This window comes from Orbicella franksi, chromosome 2, assembly GCF_964199315.1.
Source record: "Orbicella franksi chromosome 2, jaOrbFran1.1, whole genome shotgun sequence".
NCBI classification, from domain to species: domain Eukaryota; kingdom Metazoa; phylum Cnidaria; class Anthozoa; order Scleractinia; family Merulinidae; genus Orbicella; species Orbicella franksi.
In genome coordinates this window covers 23,625,498-23,647,623 of record NC_138146.1, presented here as the reverse complement: position 1 = coordinate 23,647,623, position 22,126 = coordinate 23,625,498, and the positions used below count along the sequence as shown (strand labels likewise).

The 22,126-nt window shown below is 39.6% G+C and overlaps 2 protein-coding genes and 2 pseudogenes across 4 annotated transcripts in view; 3 read left to right on the top strand and 1 right to left on the bottom strand.

Annotated features, from left to right (window-relative positions):
* LOC145468948 (uncharacterized) overlaps window positions 1–589 on the top strand; it is a 7,472-nt pseudogene extending 6,883 nt beyond the window's left edge. The window contains exon 3 of the transcript XR_014042254.1: window positions 1–589. This exon is cut by the window's left edge and continues 1,031 nt beyond it. The product of XR_014042254.1 is annotated as an uncharacterized LOC145468948 (transcript).
* Window positions 590–4,695: 4,106 nt separating this feature from the next.
* On the top strand, window positions 4,696–6,872 carry LOC145471997 (uncharacterized). The gene is made up of 3 exons (XM_081454908.1): window positions 4,696–5,299; window positions 5,452–5,628; window positions 6,544–6,872. Exons 2-3 carry the CDS (start codon window positions 5,484–5,486, stop codon window positions 6,870–6,872), a joined length of 474 nt encoding a protein of 157 aa, XP_081311034.1. The 5' UTR covers window positions 4,696–5,299; window positions 5,452–5,483.
* Window positions 6,873–7,151: 279 nt separating this feature from the next.
* Window positions 7,152–10,329, bottom strand: LOC145478772 (uncharacterized). The gene is made up of 3 exons (XM_081456913.1): window positions 9,263–10,329; window positions 9,075–9,167; window positions 7,152–8,338 (listed from the first exon to the last, which is right to left on the bottom strand). The coding sequence occupies exons 1-3, from the start codon at window positions 9,473–9,475 to the stop codon at window positions 7,400–7,402; spliced, it is 1,245 nt and encodes a 414-aa protein (XP_081313039.1). The 5' UTR covers window positions 9,476–10,329; the 3' UTR covers window positions 7,152–7,399.
* Window positions 10,330–10,334: 5 nt separating this feature from the next.
* LOC145478773 (uncharacterized) lies at window positions 10,335–21,256 on the top strand (annotated as a pseudogene). The gene is made up of 4 exons (XR_014048328.1): window positions 10,335–10,371; window positions 11,857–11,998; window positions 12,462–13,389; window positions 19,175–21,256. The product of XR_014048328.1 is annotated as an uncharacterized LOC145478773 (transcript).
* The last annotated feature ends 870 nt before the right edge of the window (window positions 21,257–22,126 follow it).

The following is a 22,126-nucleotide window of genomic DNA, read 5'->3' as shown; positions in this document are numbered from 1 at the left end:
CTATGCCAATAATGTACCGACCAACTGTTACGTCAAGTTTGAAACTGGGGGAGGTGCCTGCGGTGGTTGTGGTGGATGTGGGGGTTGTGGGGGTTGCGGTGGTTGTGGTGGATGTGGTGGATGTGGTAGTTGTGGTGGATGTGGTAGTTGTGGTGGATGTGGCGGTTGTGGTTGCGGGGGATGCGGAGATTGAAACAGACACTGTCAAAATATCAAAATCAGCAGGACGTTAAGTTGTTATCATTACATAATAGGGCTGATAGTAAGATCTTCATGACTAAGTCAGGTACAGCCGATCTTAACTCATTACAGAGTATAAAATAGAAAAGTTCTGTTATTATAGACGCCCACACAATTTTAGTATTAATAGCGCAATGCAAAAAATATAGTACCAGTCTCAGTGTAGACAAGACACACTTTGAAAACGGGGCTTTTCGAAAACGATGACATTAACATAATAATGTGATTTCTTTGCCTTAGTTTTCCTCAAATAAAAATCCAAAATGACCGATGATTGTTGCGTTTTCACATTTCTCGGGCGTAATGTTTTAATTGACGGAAAACGATTTGATGCATTTTCAGAAGTAATGTGGAGGGGGCCTAAGAAACTAGTAGGGCTCTGGATAATCTTAAAAATAGGTACGCAGTACGTACATGGTCGGACATGTAATACTTGCATATTAGCTTATTTAGGATGCGTTTTGTAGTTACCCTTCTCCATTTTATTGGAGACATGAACAATGGGTATAAAAACATACAACGCATAAATTATATTTGCCAGCTGGGAGGTCCGTATAGTGAAAACCTGTGACCGACGTCTTGAAAATGCCCGAGGTCACAATTCTTCACTGTACGTACCGACCCCAAGTCGGCAAATAACATGCTTATTTTTTCCTGTGGTAAATTGGCTTACAAGTGGGTTTGTTTATGCAACTGTGTATATCCGAATCGGCTTACGTGCCGTCTACATATAGCATTCGTAAAAATCTTCGCAACGACTAACTTAGATACTAGGCACAAATGTTTAGTGCAGTTAGTTCACCACTTAAGTTCTACAAAATCATTTTTCCGGTTGAAATTTTCTGCAGAGTTTGAAGTTGTACTAACAAAACAATTTCTGTCAGTCGTTGCGAATCACTTGAAATCAGGCTTTTACACAGTAAATTAAATAGCTGGAAGCGAGGAAATACATTAAGGGTATTCCATGGAAACTCTCTTCAATACAGTAACAATCAAACTCGACTGCAATTGACTCATTTTCTTAGTTAAAATTGTGCGTTGTGACACAAGATTACGCGCCATTACAGCGCCGAGCCGCAAACAACCAAACAAACTCTCACAACTTTTTTTTATATTATCATTTTTTGATACGCATGATAAGACGCAACTTTTGTCAAAGTTTAAAAATAATCTGTACATAGAGTTCAGAATCACCTTAAATGTTTGGAAATTTAAGGTGGCTCTGAACCCTAACTTCAGAATTTTTTTAAAACTTTGCCAAAAGTTGCGTCTTATCATGCTTAACAAAAGTTGATAACATAGGAAAAATTCACCGTGCCATTTTTTAATTATAAGCCCCCAAAGCTGTAATTAAGAGTGCTTTTAGGAGGTCATACTGTGGCTATGGTAACCTATTGCACCATGAAAATGATAACAACGTGTTCACCGATGATTGGGCAGTTTTTTGACACCATGATTGTAACATCAACTGATAAAGAGTGGTTATAACGACCCATCAAAATTTAAGTGCTGGAAACTGTTTTGAGCCTCCTTAACCCCTAGAAGGTTCGACGAGTAATCTGTAGTTTTTGTATTGGAGTCCCCCAGCGGGAGAGCACTGCGATCGAAGTCAGCGGCTAGTGACCCCCTGCTCCTGATCGCAGGCTCAAGTGACTCTATTTCTCGGGGGAAAAGGAGGGAGCACTTGCTAACCAAAATTTCGGGGCAAATTAACCCCTGGCGGGTTGTTGACCTTTCCTCCGACATATTCCTTGCAGAATCGTATCTTGGAAAGTCCCTGATATATTGCGTACGTAATTTCAACAATCTTGGCTACCCTTATTGGGTGTAGTTTGTTAAAATTTAATCGCAAAAAATAGCGAAGCCACAGGTTGAACAATTACATGCTCACAATTGATAATTTTTTCAGTTTCTCATCCAAGAGAAACAAATCCTGTTTTTCCTTTACCGTTAATTATTGCAATCAGGAGCTCCGCTTTTAGGGTTGGTTAAATCTATATATTATGTTGTAATGAAATTACAACAAAGAAGAAATACTTACCTTTTGATAAATTTCAGGAGAACAGCCAAGCCACAGGCAAAGAACTTGCTGGAAGATAAGAGAGCTAAGCAACACTGCGCAAAGAACGTGCTCGTAAACAGCTACGCCATATTCTTAGGGGGCGACCATTGAACTTTCGGGGGTTGATAGGGGAAGAGCGGGTGTTTCGAGTTAAGCATGAGCTGTCTTTATTTTTGGATCCAGAACTCTCGAGATATATCTTTCTCAGTCCAGAATGATCTTCTTTTCCTGTTATAATGGTTTGTGTTTTCGTCTTGGTCTAAAGGATTTTTTTCGGATTTTTTTAGTCACAATTACCCCACCCCACTACCCCTCAGCAGAACATTTTGCATAGCTCGAACAGCCTGCCATCTAGCCTGCCAGAGGACCTCCTCGCTTCTCAGTTACATAGGTCGGATATTAGCATGTTCTCCAAAAAAAAAAACGTCATTTAAGGGTTGACGCATTATCCGATCTCAAACGTCGCATTATTAGGAAATCTGCATTGGTAAGTTGCTTGGAATGGCTAATAAGTCGCAGATTTGACACCTTTCATCGAAGTACAAGTCGGTGAAACATGAATGCGAGAAGAACGAGTCTGATGTCCCTAAATTGAACTTAATAGAATAACATATCTATGATCAAACAAATTACCTTCTGTTTTACATTGATGTACACTGCATTATTCTATTTTGAAAATCATGCTTTTGAGTGAGGGTTAGTTAGACAGTAGTGATAGTTATGGAATTTTATAAATAAACAAGCCCATGAGACATTTTAACATGGTAGAAAAAACTTGATAAATATATTAAAAATACCTGCTACCGAGTTCGCGTTATCCTATACAATAACTGAACCTGAGTTATGGGCAACAATTGGCCTTAGGCCATCGTGGTTGATAAATGGTCTAAGGGAGGGTGTAGAGTGTGGTATGGCTTCTTGCTACGCAAACCCGATGAGACACCAGATTTAAGCGCCAGCATCATATAGCCTGCGTTGCAGTCGTAAACGGGGAAGGAGTAGGGAGGCAAAACACGCGAGGAAGAAAGGGAAAGGGACGCCTGCTATAAGAACCGGGTTCTTCGCATTACGCCCACCAGTTTCTATGTAATCCGATTTCATTAACTGTCAATTACCGTCAGCAGGTCCACCAATTAGAAACTAGCGCGCGCTTGTCGGCATAACTGAGTTCCTGCGTGAATTTAGTCAACTGAAATTATTTCCCGGAGTGATTGATTATAGAAGAGACAAAAATGGGCAAATCTCAACAAAACAACATAACAATCACGAGGTTATGTTAGGGCGGAAATGTCCTCCACTCCCACGAAGAGCTTGAAAATAGCGAGTAAAAAGAAAGAATGCGGTTGCGATAATTTATGCAGGGTCTGTTGCATCGAGTCTCGTGCATAAGCGGAGAATGTCTTTCGAACTTTTATTTATTTTATTTTATCTCGAAATTCAGCAGGGGTTATGAGGCGAGACACTTTAGCCCAAAGGGGAATGGGACGAGACATTGCAAGGCCCTTAGCTTGCCTTCTTCCCTACTCAGCCAGCGCCGTACCGCCCTTTTGCGTTGGCGGTGACTAAACACTCGTCTAAGTGACCCTTAGAGAGAAAACCGGCTGCCAGCAGACTATCCGCGGCGAATGTCGGTTGTTTTTGATGAGATTGTGCAACTATACTAATCAATAAGTTACTAAGTGAGTATTAGCCAATGGCAATTTTGCGTTCGCCAGCGAACGCAGAAAAGAACAAAAGGGGGTTCTTATTGCAGACACTCCCCGCTCCTTCTATCACCGATCTCGCTTTCCCAGCTCCCCTCCCCCTCCCCCGTTTTACGCTTGCTACGCCTGGCTGGCATCATACCACTTTTTCACGCTTGAGATGGCAACCGCGTGACAGACATCAAGTAGGAGAGCTGTTTGGACTTGAAGAGAGCATTACAACACAGGCACGCTTTAAGTGTGTACCCACATTTTGTGGGTCGATTATTATTCATATATTCACGCTATTGTTCTTTCTTATTGAATATTCATAATTCACAGACCGATTACTTTCCGAACATGTGGCTGGCTACTGCACGAGCGCAAACGCTTTGATGTTAGGTGCGATATTTTTGCTTTGTGTTAGGATTTCTGCTTGATTGATTTTTTAAACCCTATTGTTGCGACATATTTTAATTTATTCGTAAGAAAGGTCTGGAAAAGCTCAAAGCATGCACGTGGAAAGGCCCCGGGAAAGGCTGAGAAATTGACATGAACGCATTGCTCGGCGTCTGACCGCAAAAACACTCTCAAACATTCTAGTGTCTGGAATGTTTTTCATCAATAAATTCGCTCCTTTTATTCATTCCAGTGTTCATTTGAATCTAAGCTACGATTTTTGACGTCTCGCTTTGTTAAAATCATACCGCTTTGACGAGTCCAAGTGAACATAAACCCATGGAACGGAAGCCCGCTCGATTATTTATAAAAAAACTCTGTCGATCGATAGCTACAGCTATTGGAAGTCGGCCCGTTTTCACCGAATTAAACGTAGACATTCATAAGCAAGAAGAAAATAAAACGAGTGTGTTGGATTTTGAATTCTGTGTACCCTTTCGTTTGTCATTTACTGTTCCTTTAGATGTTTTCTTTTGTCTTTTAGCTTTTCTGGTACGAAACGATCGAGTCGAGTATAAACGTCACGGCAATGAATCAAACGCGATTTCTATTGGTCAGATCCATGTGGTTGCTGTGACGACCAACAAATCAACGCGAGTTAAGCGGAGCTGAATCGGGCGAATTTAAGTTTATTTACAAGCTTTTTTTAAGCCAAATCTCAAAATTATCAACGACATTTCATCTTTTCAGAAGTTTAGTGTCACGGCAGTATCAACAAATTGTGTGTTTCGGGTCAGCATCGCGGATCACAACAACGCGAGTTGTTAATCGAACGAATTCAAGGTGACAGCGTGTTTAAAAATCTCAGAAGTCTAAATGGCAGTTCATCCTTCCAGAAATCAAAGCACTTTTGACGGTAAGTCCATTGAAACGTATGTGAAATTCATTGAGCTAATGTACAAAACACAGGGTCACTTATTTATATGTTTTCCACCGTGAAGTCAGCGATTCCCTTGATCGGTAAGCTCACGACTGAAACGTATAAATAAATCCATTGTTTACCTTTAGGATGACACTCTTGACCGACAATTGTCCCGCAAATGTGGCCAGAAAACTTGAAAGCGACGTTCGTTGGGAACAAAAAGTTCTTCAAGATTGACAATTCATTTCTTCTTACACTTGGATTGAAAACTCACGTAAAGAAGAAGGGATACAAACATCTGGACGCAGTTCTTCAAAAGCACGGTAAGGCTTACGAATCAGAATATTGTATTTTAAAGCCAGTGTTTTTTGCGATTAATGATACAACACAATAAATCTGAATGCTTGAAAAAAATTGATTGTTGTTCTTTATTTAATAATCCTAGTTCAATGAAGGTGATAGGGAACGAACGATGTTAAAGAACTATGAACTATAAATTCTCCTTTCTTGCGACCACACGATTCTTTTATTGTAGTTGTGAGAATTTTGAGTTCCATAAAGAAACATTATCCCAGTCTTTTTTGTAGTCATCGCTACCTGGACATAACCAGTATCTTTTCCAATGAAAGTAAAATCTTAGGCTGAGACGAGTTTTGTTTTCAAATACAACAAATTACCTCTGCTTGTTTGAGTTTTTTGCAAATTTTTGTTACAAAAACTGAAAAACTAAACAAAGGATCTGCAGTATTTTTTTGTTGTTTCTCAGTATCATGAGGAATTAACCGTATGTTATGCACGCCAGAGTACATTACAGCTATATTTTCTAATCCAGCAAAGTGTTTTTTTGTGATTTGTGATTATTCAATTAGATTTAAATTGTTGAAATTCTTGCAAAGCACTCCATAACCACAGTTAACAAAGCTATGAAATGTGTTTCATTGACAAATAGTTTTTAATTTTATACATTGGCTGCTGTGCCAGCCAAAATCAATGGCTCTGGTGAGTGTCAAGCCAGTCATCCATACCCAAAAATAATGGGGCTTCTCTCAAAATTAATTTTTTGGGGCCTCTTTTTGTTCTAAAAAGGCCAAGGCCCTCCTCCAGATCTGCCACAACAAGACATGTGAAAATTATGTTTAATAACCAAGTGCAAATATTATGCACTTCTAAAAGGTGAAATCATGGCATTACACATTACCTTTATATTAAACAGAACAACTTTTTGTTGATGTCTCCAGGTTTAGTTGTAAGAGAAGAATATGTATTCAAACGTGATGCAGCAAAAATTCGCACCCACATGTCATGCCAAGCTGCACTTCTGCTACTATTTACCATCACCAGTACTTTGCAAGGAGAGGAAACAACTACTGCAATACAACTGCGCTGTGATTTAATCGGAATACTTGTAAATGCTGCTGCTACAACACCAAGTGAGCACCCTTCATCTACACCTGAACAACAGAACAGAAATGAAGAAATGAGAAAATACCCATACCCACCCCTCAGAAGGTCACTGGAAATTCCAACAAAAGTCTCAAAAGCCAGATTTTTTAAGGCAAGCATATAGCTAAACTGGAATTACTCGAAAGTACACAGTCCATTGTACACAAACCACCTTTAATTTATTCTGTCAGTTATACAGAAGTGACTGCTATAATAACTGAATGCTTTCAGAACAAGCATCTTAGTAACCATAAATAAATAAATTACTTTTGACATCAAAACATTCCAAAACTCTACAGTCCTGAACAGACCATCACAGGTTGATTGAAACTGAAAACCTAAACTGAATCCCTTTATGATATAATATTATTTTGAAATGACAAAAGCTTGTAGTCTTCTCAGTCTAGATTAAGTCAAAAAAACTTACAGTGGAATTCAGAAGATACATTACAAACTTACAGTGGAATCCAGATATTTTTAGCCTCATAGGGGAATATATTGGGTGTAAATTTGAGAAATTGGTGGTAATGTTGCGGTGTCTGACTGTGTGAAAGGGAACTGCTTTTGCTTTGATTTATCAGAAGCTCCAAAAACTCAAGTGTTCAATAAGGGGATTCCACTGTATCTTATATTGTTAAACAAAGCTTAGCTCTAATAACTACAAGTACTCCGATAAGCAACTGTAAATGGGTAATTAGACTCTGAATAAACAAAATTTAAACGTAAGCTCATTGAGGGCCTGTGAACAAAAAATTTTACTCTGCAAACATACTTAAAGTGGGAACAGGGATTTCCTGGTTCCAGGATTTTAACATCCCAATTAGCCCCCAAAAATGAATCTAACTTTGCAAGATCCCTCCCTGAATATGAAACTTGGAAATGGTTCTCACCTGTTAGACCCAAGATCTTAGAGTCATGCATTGGATCAAATATGCCAAGGTGAATAGGCTGCGCAGGACGAGTGGCAGTGCGTGAAATACCCGAGTAGACACCTTGACGTATTTGATTGGCCAAGCAACTCTTTCTGAGGTCCAACAGGTAAGAAAAATTTGCAGCATTTTTAACTTGACAAAACAAAACCCTGTCCCAGCCCTCGCAAATAACTTTGTCAACCAAACCCTTTCCCTTTGACCCAATAATGACATCAGATTGACACGAAACATGCGCTACATTGTTCACTGTACAAGATACACCCCTATCAATACTTTCAACTTTTTTGTCCACTACGGAACACAGCAAAAACTTAAACTTAAAAAGATCCTTATTTCTTGAAATGGATGTACAAATAAAAACTGAACCCTTACAAAAATCAAGAGAATACAAGGATCCAATCCTCAAAATGGTGCCATTTGACCCAATAAAGAAATAAAAGTGTAAACTGCTGCTACTAGGTACTGCCATGGTAACCTGATCCTGATATGGAATCTCGGTGACTGCAACTTCAGAACTTGATGTCAACCCTTGATCTGTAATCACCGTTCTTCTCTGCCTCTTCCTTGTCTGCTCAACTTGTTCCTGAGCAATGGCTTCTTCCACCTCCCAAACTTTGACAGTCTGTCTTTCTTTGCTGTCAACCAGTTGCAAAGTTACCTTAAATAAAAAGCTTGGTATTAATTTCAGGCTTCAGACTACAGGCACAAAAATTGGATGGCCACACAGTAAACATGTAGACCTAGAAAAATTCCTTGAATTACAATCAATTTAAGAGATGAGAGAAGTTAAAGGATTCCAAAAGATAATGAATTAAATGTACTTCGCCCTGAGAAACTTTATGCAAAGTAAGGCACTCAAAAGAAAAAACATCTTCTGAAGCCAATTAGTGTATTGTGGTTACTTTAATTTTTTCTTAGCCAAAAAACAGTGTCTGACATTTTCAGAATGCAGACTGCAGACTTTTCACTCTGGTTAAACTTACTATGCACTTCAGTTAGCCTACTATTCACTCTGGTTAGCCTGAATAACACTTCATTTAGCCTGTTTACGGTACGCTTTCAATAATGGTAATGGTAACATGATAAATTCTCTTAGTTTGCAGTCTGCAAAATGTCAGACACAAGCCAAGAAGTAAGTGACGAGGGTTAACTTTTCTAGCAGTATCATTAGATGACAAGATGAAAGCAGCAATACAACCACTAAATGGGGACACTTGTAAACATCAATGATTCAAATGTTTGCCTTAAATCGGTTACGAACACTCCAAACTACTTTTCAGTATAAGAGTTGTATAGAGACTGGTAAGGAGAATTAGTAGTATGATCATGACCAATGACACTCGATGTAAAGTTATGTAAACAATAAATCTGCTGCTCAGAGAGTTGAAACTCACCGATTTCCTGATAGGATCTGACTGGAGAACATTTGCTGCTTTGCCATTCAAGTAAACAACGTCCCCGTGGAACAATTTCTTGAGATTCGGGTTCTGATGGCAAAAAGTAACTTGCGTGAGATACTTATAAGCGTCAAAAAGGAAAAGGAAATGAAAAAACTCAAAATAAACATTGAATAACTTCTTACCTTTTTTTGTGCAAGACGGCGCGGGATCAGCGTTTCTTCGATCGTTTCCTTTCTGATTTCGGAAAGGTCACTTATCTCGCGGTCCCACTCCGATCTCCATGGAGGAAAAGTCACAACAACCGAATTTTCGGATGCTGAAATAACTTTGGCTTTGGCCCAAATACCGAGCTGATCGACAGCTTCAACAGAAGCACCAACGGCAAACTCCATCATGTATCACGGCTCACAGCTAATAAACTAGTTAACGTGACGATCAAGTGTGTTTACAGTGATGAGAATAAGTGAGTAGCCACGCGTATGACTCAGTTATTTATAAGCCCGCGTAATGGCGTGTATTTGCATAACAATATATATCGTCTGTTGTTTTGACAAGCGCACGGTCAATCAAATTCAAACAAACTCTTATGTATTTCTTTGTAGTTTAATAGTATCTGATTGTTAACCTTAAATAAACTAATCCAACGAAAAGCTTAGCGATCGGTTGGTAACAAATCACTTCAAATAATTTTTTAATCGACTTCCATCTCGCAAACGAGAGCAAATTCATTCAGACGTGACCGAAGACATGCCGCCGCGGTTCTCACTGCCGGCGACAAATTGCGTTGTAATTTGCAAAACAAAGCGGTTCTCCGGTAATACGGAACCAAAAATTTCGTTTAAACGCTCATTTTCAAGCTTGTAAAATGCATATCAATAATAAACCGATATTACCTTTGCCGCTTATGAGCGAAACGTTTTTCGGTGGAAAGAGATGAAAACACGAGGTGACATTTTTTTCGCAATCACCACGCTTCAAAGAACAAAAGGATACGCACTTAAGGGACAATAATTAAGCCGCATTGTTGAATTCTTTTGAAATACATCCACTGAATCGCCGCCCAAAAGTCACAAGTCCTATTCATTCATCTGAGCTCAATAATTCCGAAGATACTCAGCCCTGTCATGGGAGCAAACTCGACAATAACTCGAAGCTTGCCGACAGGTAAATTAACGAGCCTTCCGTGTCAATTAGCCAGCGGTATAGCCCATTTCTGAACAACACAAATAAAGCGTGCCTGTGTTGTAATGAGCGTGGAAACAGTATCTCAAGGAAGGACTTAAATCTACGGGTAAGACCACATTATTTATGATACTTACTACGTAACTGTGATTTGCATGATTCTTTGCAGAAATTTTCCAATGTTTCTCTGGTGAAAATCAAAGACAGAAGGTGCATTAAGTCTGTGAGATATTACCATACGGAGTAATTGTACCTTGCTGAATATATATCTACACTAGTCGCGTCGCAACTTAATAAAGAGCAGTGTTTATCAGCTTTGTACATAAATCTTGAAGAACCTAAAGAGGTGATGCCTCAATGAATTCTAGGAGGAATAAACAAATAATTAGCTGTAGCATACCATTCGGACTGTTCTTGATCGCAATCTAAATACCAGCGAAGCACGACGTCTGTGCGATCACATGACCTAACAAATTAAATTAAGCAGGCAGCAAAAATGCTCAGTTTTACGGTGATATCTCGAGTTTTTCTTTATGTTATGTGTTAAAATTGGGAAGCTTAGTTACTTGAAGAGTTTTTCTTTCGGTAAATCCTGTTAATGAGGTCAAAATTCGGTTATATTTCCTAAAAAAGATCGTATGAAGAAGAAACGAGAGATGTCAAAATTTTAATTTCTATCAATTCTGCTCGAATGCATTCATTCCGTCGGCGGTCAGAATAATTTTCCAAACAAAACTACAGCTCTTTATCGACTACACTGCGCATCGAAAACTGAATTGCTTTTTCAGTCGTGTTTGTCTGCATGTATACTTTGAAAATCTTGGAAACATTTGGGATCGGACGCAATGGGGTGCAAGGGAATGAAGAGTGATTAGTGATTCGGTAACTAAATTTACATATGGTAGTAACAACATCCTTGATGTCCTTGATGTCTCAAGCAAGCGCTTATAGAACTGGGTTTCAGGGTACTGAACAGTTGAACTGCTCTGATGTTTAATAGCTTCGCAAGTTAGAAACCAGGTATTTGGCCGCAGAAAATGACGAATAATTAAGTGTTATAGAGATAAAATATATGAATAACCTTTATTTATCCTCGGCATTGTTTATAGCACAAGGGCTAGCGAGGCCGAGCAAACAACCGAAGGTTAAGAATCCTAACCTGCCGGAGGCAAACCAGTTGGCTACTCACAAGTGTGGAAGATGATTTGAACTCGGAACTACAAATCAAAATAGTGGTCAGAGTGGGACTCAAACCCCGCACCGCTGGATTGCGAGTCCGACGCCCTGACCACTTCCACACGAGTATTACATACAACGACACAGCATGCACGTCACCGGTAGATGAGACTCTAATAAACGCTGTGTTGACTTTTGCTTGAAAATTTACGGACGCAATAAAAATGTAAAGTACATATCGGTACCATGATAACCTGCGAGACAGAAATTTCCTTTTCTTTCTGCTCGGTCTCGCAGGGTAGTACCTTGCAAAAAGTTTCGAAAGATATCTTACGTCTCTCCAGTCCACCAGAAGAACCTTTACCAACCGTTAGCTGTGTAAACCAAAGTCATGTGTCTTTGTTATTTCGTTATTTAGTAATTTGAATCATGGCCTGGAGAGGGGTACATCTTAGCATCGATCTGGTGGACGCTGCCCTTAAACACAGACAGTTCTTACAGCTCGTTGATGACCATCCAAGCCTGTATGCTGGACCGCACGTTCAGAATGCAATAAGAAGGTATTTACACTGGCTTTGCAAATGATGTAAAATATATATATATATATATATATATATATATATATATATATATATATATATATATATATATATATATATATATATATATATATATATATATCAATGACTGCACATGTTTAATGTCCGCCAACGCAAGTACGTTTTGCTGCGATCATAAGGCCATTTCAAACGGAGTGGCCAGAAAAGACATGCTTGCGATCCCAGGACCATTTCTGAGCTTGCTGTCTGCCGTTCGCACGGTATGACTTGTGATCAACCTAATTTTTGTAAATTTGTAAATAACTTGGCTATCCGAGATTTTCATGTACCTTACAAAGCTTTTATCTTTCCGTTTGTTTTACAAATTATGAAGCTTTACAATTGATCGCCTAAATCGTACCTTTATAGACGCATGCAGTTGACTCTCTAAAGCTGTGACTTGCCATGTTTTTAACACCTACAGATATGAACTGTTCTGGTTGCCACTGGCTGCTCAGTCGTCCGTCACTGAGGACATCGCAGCACCTCTCGACATTGCCTGGGTGTGGCATGTACACATGTTGTCGCCCATCAGCTACGAAAAGGACTGCAAGGAAGTTGTCTCAACTCTGGTGGATCACAAGATCCTAGTCGGAAAGAAACGTACAAGAGGACTCGAAAGAGCCAGGATCTTATGGAAGAAGTTGTACCCTAGTGAGCCTTTTGAAGTTGACCTGACGACTTATGTTGGTCATGTGCCTGATTTTGAGTCGCGAATTGAGTATGACATCACAGCGGCCTGCGATCGGCAGAGGGTATTTTACTATCAGGTCTCTTTACCTCATTATGAAGATAAGAAGTTCTTGACTAGAGCATTGGAGAGATATAAACAGCACCTTGTGCTCAAACAACAAAACCCAGATCTGTTCTTTGTACCATGCTACGACTTTGATCTCATTTGGCATGCGCATTAGGTACATCCGCTGATATACCAAAAGGACACCACTGAAGTCATAGGAAAGGTGTACGACCACAATGATTCTGTGAACGACCGCCGGCCTGGCTCAAAGCTATCAACGTCTTATGTAACAACGCGACAGAAATGGAAAGAAGCTGCTCAGGAACTTCCATTGAAGGGCTGCATGTTCCGTGGGGAGCCTCCGCTCTCGACTAGTGTCCAAGCTGAGCTGGTGGATTACACTGGACTGAGAGCACTTGAGTACACCGTGAAGCTGACTCGGCTAGAAGTTGAAGGCCTCACAGAATCTAAATCGTACACGATCAAAATTGATGTCGTAAATGGTGTAAAAGTTCTTGAGACCCGTGTCCGTGGACCAGCTGTCAGTTTGTCCAATTCTACCAATGTGCTATCAACGTTCAAGTTTAAAACAAAGGATAGCAACAGCCTTCGGGTAAGCGAACTAAATAAGTTGGTGTAAATGGCCAGCTTATAAAATAATTTAAGATACCAATACGTCACTGGGAGTTTTGCCTAGATGATTTTTACGTCAAGATGCAGGGTAACAAAGCACGGTTTTTTAGGGTTCTTTTGTCATCTCGGTTGTATTTTTCTAATAGTCCTTTTATTGTTTCTCGACTTCCCCGTCCTTTCAGTGTAACATGATGTTCAGCGGTACTGAATTGTCTAGTGAGAATCGAGGCAATTTCCTCCCAGTCTTAAGGAGTTTATGGATTTCTTGATGCACCCCTGAGGGAAAAATCCGTCGTGTTTCACGGTTGGCCATCGAAAGGGTGCCATCTAGGAACTGAGCAGTAAATGAGATGGTATATTTTCTTCGTAAAAAGTGAGAAATGCTGTAGTTTGACAACGAAACATGTGAATCACAGGCGACGCCAGTTTTGTTTACATCGATACATGCAGTAATGTAGTTGTTAATTCTCCGAGTTGTAATTGATCGTGCTAATGAATCAAACAAACTTCTACTTCATCGAGATTAAGGAAAGCAAATCTGACGTTTAAACGTGACTTTTTGGTTTTAAAACTAGTGTAAACCTCTGACGTAATTCACTTACCTCTAGACAGTGACCTTGACGTTCAAACCTGAACCTCAAAGGTCAAACGTGAGGTCAAGTTCAGAGTCACGTGACTTTTTGAGGTTTGCGGGAAAGGAAAAAAAAACGTCGATCTTAAGGTCCCTAGTAAGTTAATAAACATAACAAAACCCTACATTTGAACAATATGGCTTTCAAAACACGTTTACCATGGAAACACGACATACCAAATCGTTCACCCGATATAACTGTGGATAAATTGGAAAAAACAGTCAACGTGAGCATACGCATTGTCCACAGTCCAGGTCTAAATAGGACTAAAGAATTATGGATAGTTATGAGAATAAACATGAGTAAAATGTTTCAATGTTCACACTTAATGCTTCTTTTTTCGGCAACCGGGAGATGTTTTTGCCCATGCTATCAAGGAAACATGAACGTTGATGAGTAACCCAGGTATAAACGTGAAGAGTAGGACTAAACGGTTTTTAGGTTTTAATTTGCGATGCTGAGAGCTTTTTGGAGGTTAAAAATTTTCTGATTACTTTTACACGTGAGATGTATAGTTTAGGAGTCCTTTTGGGGTTAATGAGAAACCCTGGCCGGGTTCTCAATTTTGTTTAATATACCCTCCATTCTGATAGGTTGAGAGCAGTGCAGTAGAAGGCTAACACCAGTGCTAAAAGTGTAACACCGGTGCAAAAATTACCAGCAGCCGTGAAAATTACAGACTAAGCCTATCAACGGTCACCGGAATTTTCCCTAAGGTGGTCTAAGTTCACCCAAAGCCTTCCGAAGATAACTAGACGTTTTTCTGAAGATTCCTGAAGATAATCTTGACCCTTTTGAAGGGTTATGAATATCACCCGAACATTTTCGAGCACCTCTGGCATTTACCGGAACCCTTAAGTGACTGCCTATAGTTTTACGATCGCACGCGAGCTAAGGACCAAATATTCAGTTATCAGCGTGCGATCAAAGGAAAATGTCAGGGAATTTTCTCGTGCTTCCTTTGGTGAAATTCAGTAAACTTTGGCAGACTGGTAATACATATTTCACTTTAGCTGTAGCTCGTTTTCAGGGAAATCTATTTCACCACTTCTTTTGCAGAGGGAAAAAGACATACTTGGCAAAAATCGAAAAAAACACCTGTACATGTTTAAAATTCGTATCACGTTGGATTCGATGTACTGTGAACATGTTGGACGATTTTATCGAAGGAAATTGAAGAAAATCCAAAATAAGGCGACGTAAAGGGTAAAAGACGCATTTTTGGGGGCATTTTTAATTCGAGACTAAAAGCCATGGTTTTAACAGAGATGATAGTAACACAGTAATTTATAGATTTAGCCAAGCCTAAAAGCGAAGCTACTCAGTTATTTTTTGGGATGTTCGTATTAATTAAAATAATCCAACTTGCATCATAATATCAGACGATTTTGTAGCTTCTTGTTTTTCCCCTCCCTTATTCAGAAAGACAAGACATTGCTATTATTCATTATATCCTTCTTAATTAACGTGGGGACTCGTGTGGTAGGATTGAAATACAGTGGCTGCTATACGCTCAGTTCCTAAATCTCTACCAAATGAAATCTCGCAAAAATACCAAATTAAAATAGTATACACGAGTGATAAGTTATAAAGTTTTGTTTTCCAGCTTGATCCCGTAAGATACAGTTGGCAATCTTCCCTTTTATATAGTCTCCCCCTGCTGAAAGGGTTTGCACCATCTCTAAAAGTACATGTATGAGCAAAATCAACAGGCATAAACGGTAATGATAATATTTTGCTGCTGAATATAAATACTTGCGTACGCTTCCAGTAATAATTTTTTAATTAAAAATTACAATAAAAACGTTCGCTGGCTAAAAAGGTTCAAAAAGAACATGAACTTTCGGCTGTCGATCTACAGCCTTCGACGGATAAAAATGGAGTGCAAAAGGATAAAATTTTTGGCACAATTTAATAACAGCAAAATTAATAATCAATGACACCCAGCAACAGTTCCTGTAGTCCACCATCTCAGTGGAGAAAAACAACAAATTGAAACTAATTTATAAAATTATTAAAGATTGAAGCGCAGCCAGAATGAAACATAATTTAAAATTACAATAAAAACGTTCGCTGGCTAAAAATTTCTGGCTAGGAATGTCAAAAACTGTGCTGATGGATCAAACATTGCGAAACATGTGTGGTCATTCGACTATCGCATAGTGTCATCGACAAAGGCTCTTTTCGCATTAGAAAAACTTTGGAGGCTTGGCACACCTCTGCTACCAAGTATGCTGACAATAATTCTAAGCCGATTCCAAACCAGTATAGTATTCTTTTTAAACAATACTCACCTAATTTACACATTTTTACTTTGCTTTTGTTCTTCTTATTATTTTAATCTCGCCTTCTTTGCATATATTAATGAGTAAGCTATACGTAAGTAATATTATGTGCACGTCTTTTGCAGGCACTACACAACCAAATTGACTCGAAGGTTATGAGGCATACATGCATTAGCTGCTGGCCCAAGATATGTTTTAACTGACACATCAATAACTAAAAATAACTTACAGCAAAATGGATAAACAATATATCAATATTCTACATGCACCAAACCCACAAAACATCTCATTAGGAAAAACAGGGACCATGTACGTAACCCTGGCCAAATACAGTGGTGCTTCCTTTGGGTTTATAAGGTTATCATATAAGCAACAGATTGAAACATAAATTAAATACTACTACATTGTATGAATAATTTACACAACACTAGGGCACAATATTAACCTTATTGGAAGTTGGGAATGGCAAGGCTGACGAGTGTCCATATAATGTTACAAATTTCTCAACCCTCTCTTCTTACAAACGTACTACTCTTACACCTTTGCTTACTACATGACTGTATGCCTGCACCCAGTTCTCCATTTTATGTTGGCAAAATATTAATTTATGCCAATTATCACAAAATAAATTTTAAAACACTAAAAACCAAGCACAATATCACTCCAAAGCAAAAAGAAAAAAAAAAAAGAAAGAAAATTTAAATAAACCGTGAGTAAATTCTCTCCAAGAAAAACTGCTTAATTTGACAGGCAATTAAAATATGCTTATGTTTATTATGTAATACAGTGTAGCTGTGACAATGTTGCGGCTGCGATATTAACTACAAACAGGATAGTTGTAGAACTGGACTTCCAAGTCAGTTTGTTCAATGAAATTAGTGCAGCAATTATGATCGCATAAAGTTGTCTGTAAACACAGAGAAATCAAACAAAGCATTACTGAACAACCTTAATAGATTATTGAAGTGCAACATCCACTCTCACTAAACTGAACACTTAAATGTACAGGGTATGTTTCCATTAACATTGGGGAACACTCAGAAGCAGCATCTATAATGAATCAATTTGTTCCCATGCAATTGTTTATAAAACTTTTCACACATTAATATCTCTGTCGTAACAATGGTCTCTGTGTTCTGCAACAATGTCTACAGCTGGAACATACACTCTATGAGATATTGTTTACAACAAAAATCAATGCCTTCAAGAAATCAAGGATCTAAAATTATATTCCTTCAGAAATGACATACCTGGCCATGGTTACTTTGAAAATGTTTAATTTTTTAATCCAGGCTGTCCATGTGTACACTGTTAATATATTTACTGACAGGGACAGGGGTGTAATCGTACTGTAGCTGCTACTTGAACATCACTGTTATTCATACAAAGACATCAATTATAATTTCTCATAATCTTTGCACACCAACAGATGACGTTCCTTCCATTGATATACAGTGTACTTCATTGTTAGTTGCTTACTGAATGTTGGTTGTGAATCCAGTTCTAGGGGGGAAGTACTTACCAAACTGTCACAGTGGTAGGTTCTGCCCAGGGATGCAAACTAACTGTTATGAACTTGGCAATTTGCTCAGTTGAGCAATTTAAATGTAAGTTGCTTTAAACAAGAAACTGGAACATTGCACTACAACAATGCACAGTCCCAAGCAAAGGACCATCCAGGTTGTCTGGATGTACATATAACTGTACTATTATTTAAGTCAAGCTTCTAAGATAAATCAGACTTTGTCAGGATAGAAACTAATTTAAGTTCCTTTGACAGCTGTCAATTGACCATAACATGGATACTGCACGCTGTTAACTAAGGCCGCATGTTCTATTAGCTGGAGTTAACGGCCGCAATGTTGTGCGACATGGTCGTCGTCGTCGTGTGTACGCGCCCAAGAGCAATACTGCAAGGCATTTTTACAACGAAAAAAACTGATTCACGGGTTTCTATGAGTTCGGGGCTCCGCTTGGTGGCCCTTCGGACCGCCGAAGCTTCGCTATTACATCATTGCTTATTACGTTTGAAAGGACTGGGAATGCAAAAACAGTATTCAAAATATAACACTAGGGTGCGCGACTGGATAAATGATTACCGTATGGAGCCACCTTAAAAAGTGTATTTTCAAGTGTATGTACTAACAAGTAACCACATGATTATCTTGGTACAATTTGGAATAAATAAGCACTTTCAAAGACTAAAAGTTTTGTTTCCCTTTGAAATGTTTACCCGTACCTAAGTTATGCCTAATAATTATCATGTAAAAATTCACCAAACTGATTGGCTGAAAGCACAGCAATTAATCTCAGACAATGCAGAAAGTAGAAATTGAGGACAAAATGCCTTTACCATGTCTTTGAACGCAAAATATTCAAATTAAATTGTATTAATATGTTTTTGGGAGGGGAGAGGAGTTGGTTTAGCCCTTAAGTCTTTTTCGAGACCGCCAGTTCATCTCATTCGCTCCCCGGGTTAAAGGCTAAGTCTGCATACGAGCCAAGTGGCCTATCATGCCAGCGCTTATCCCGGTTTCTGTAGCATGAAGCGACTAGTAGTGTTTCTACTCCCCATGGATGGGATGCTAGTCCATCGCAGGGTTACTCCCAGCATTAACTTCGCCGGTACCCATTTATAGACCTGGGTGGAGAGAGGCACCGTGAGAGTAAAGTGCCTTGGCCAAGAACACAACACAATGTCCCTGACCAGGGCTCAAACCCTGTCACTTGGGAACGAAAATTAATCACCATCATCAGTAATACTTGTAATGACCTTCAGAGATTCATTCACTCAAGCAACTTACAGAACAGGCCTATTTTAATTCATTTTACTCTTTTTTTTTATCAGATTCGTATTTGCCAACAAGGACGTTGTTCCTGCGTTACGCCGTCATTCGATGAATCTGCCCAATACCTGTTTCTGAGCTGTCTTGTTGGCCGAGACCCCTGCAACAGCGCCGTGGAGCCTGAACCAGTAACCCACGAGTTAGCGATTGCTGAAAATGTCATCGTTCGGTTTACTACCGTGGCCAATCCACCTAGACTTGAGAAGTACATCTTCACGGTGAAACCAAAGAAGACTGATTTCAGCACGGTGCAACATCCAGCCCAGATCTTGAGATCGCCAACGCTAATCCTCTCTCCGTTGTCTTTAGCTCAGTCTTCTTCAACGTCCTGCGCACTGTCAGTGAGTCGGCTATTTGACTATGGCCAACGAGAAGTGTTTGCCTACCGAGTTATGCACTCCGCTCAGCTGCTGTTCTCTTCCGTGGAAGTCATCAACCATGCCGGTCGCGCTGTGAGTACGGCGCATCTCATCCGGGGTGACATACTTCCGATGAGAGAGCAAGTGAACAATCCAGAGAAATGTTGCACCATGGATGAGATGGCGGGAGAAAGAGCAATCCTTATAAGAGGGAGCCAAGACTGGGGTATCTGTGTTGGCAAATGGGAGAAGTTTGTCAAGGGTGTTCCTGGTGTGCCTGGGGTGAAAGGAACACCCGAGAAGCGGGGTGTCAAGGGAACTCCTGGTATAAAGGGCCAACCTGGACGTCTGTCCATCAAGTTCTTTTCTCTTTTTGGAACGCGCGAGTGGAAACACGTAGAGAAACGAGGAGAAAAGTTCTCGATAGGCCTTGGCAAGAAGACGACAGTCGTCGTTGACCTGCGAACTGGCATGATTTCTTTTCCACCAGAGGTACAAGGTGTACCTGAGGCAATTGGACTTGGATTCTCTATAGCCATTCTTCATCTTTTGTGCCAGCCATATTCCCCGACAGATAAGGCCAGCTACATGAGACCATCAGAAACTGCGTCAAGTGAAATCGTGAAACCACGCATCATCCACAACGAGGACCTCCTGTTGGTAGTGGCAGCAGGGTACTATGCTAACAGTGTACCGACCAACTCTTACATCAAGTATACAACTGGAGGAGGTGCCTGCGGTGGGTGTGGTGGATGTGGAGGTTGCGGTGGGTGTGGTGGATGTGGAGGTTGCGGTGGGTGTGGTGGATGTGGAGGTTGCGGTGGGTGTGGTGGATGTGGAGGTTGCGGTGGGTGTGGTGGATGTGGAGGTTGTGGTGGATGTGGTTGTGGTTGTGGTTGTGGTTGTGGTTGTGGCTGTGGCTGATAAGGAGATCAAAACAGACACGGTCAACATATCAAGGCCACCAGGACGTAAAGTTGTTATGATACTATAATATTAATGATAGCAAGACACTCATGACTTAGTCATGTAGAAACGATCTCAACTCATTATGGACTATAAAACAGAGGAATACTGTTATTGTAGATGCCTGCACAAGTTTAGTATGTATTCAATCTATGAAATAGCGTCAGTTTTACTGGTAGTTAGAATGGGCTTTATAATGTGAATACTGCTGCGATCCTTTGTATACTGATCACATGTGCAAAATAGGTTGGTATTTAGTAGATTTCGGTTAATTCCTTAATTTCCTTTATATAGAAAGTTTATCATAAGTGTTAGCTATATCAAGAGAGACCAAGGATTACTAATAATATGCCAAATGTTTCAGTTATTTGTAGTTGACTTAGGATCAAGAACAGATGGTAGAAATGAACTTTGTCAGTGATAAATACAATTTAATTTTACCAGTGGTTATTTTGTTGGCAGGAAATTAAGCGGTAAATGATTGATTCTAAAATAAGTTATCTAATCTATAAGTAGAGTAGCGGTACCTTTGTATCTGCTTGAGGAATCATGCCTCATCCCGATATATCGTCCTTGTCCCTACAGGCTAGGAAACTAGATGGGCTCTGGGGAATTTGTAAAAGAACAAAAGACCGTTAAGGGTTGGCTTGTTACCTACAAGCATGATGCAGAGAAGAGAAAGTAACATACGTCTTTCTGAAGAAGACACCATTACTCCAGTCTTTCTTTCAAGTATAAAATTGTCCAAATAAAGTAGAATTTGACATCTGAAATTACTGTCCCACGCGTACGCATACGAAGCGGCGAGGTAAACATCCATCAATAGTCCACAGACACTGAGGGGAATAATTGTTTTAGTACATACCAAACCAGTAGGATAAAATATCTGCAAAAATTGACTCAGGAGACTGCCAAAAAAGGTTTTATTTCGTAAGTTAGCGCACAAAATGTGACCTTCGCCGCGCGAGCTCGGAATAGCAAACACTATTCCGAGTTTGAGTAACCAATCAGAATGCGCGAAAAGCACTATCCATTGTTTCGGTATTTACTAATTAACAATTAGATTATTCGCTCTCGATTTCTATGAACTATTACCTCATAGAAATCGAGAGCGAATAATCTAATCGTTTTAGTAGAATTCTGACTGAAATAAACGCAAATTACGGTTTCCAATTATTTTTCTACGTATTATTACGCTTCTCGCCTCAACGAAATCGCACACACTGAACTGACATTGGAAATTTGCAGTTGTTTACACACGCGCGCTCGTTTTTTCAATAATTTCTAGTTTTTAAAATCAAAACACCGTTAATGACCTTCTTCTAGTCTTCTCGGGAATTTAATTATCCATTTCTATCTAATTGTTCCTCCAAAACTTCGGGAAAATGGAAAAACGTCGCCATTTCGTAGACGAGCGACAGCCACTGCACTCTAATGACTGATGGTGTAGAGTAACCCAGCCAATCAGATTGCAGCATTTACATTAGTATACGAGTAGAATTCTACTAATTAGAATTATTGCCACTTCGGCCTACTCGATAGGATGCTAGTTCATGAGCTGCAAGTTCGTGATAGTCCTTCCCCTTCAAGGGTTTTGCTTGGCTGCCTTATCATTTCCCGGTAATATTA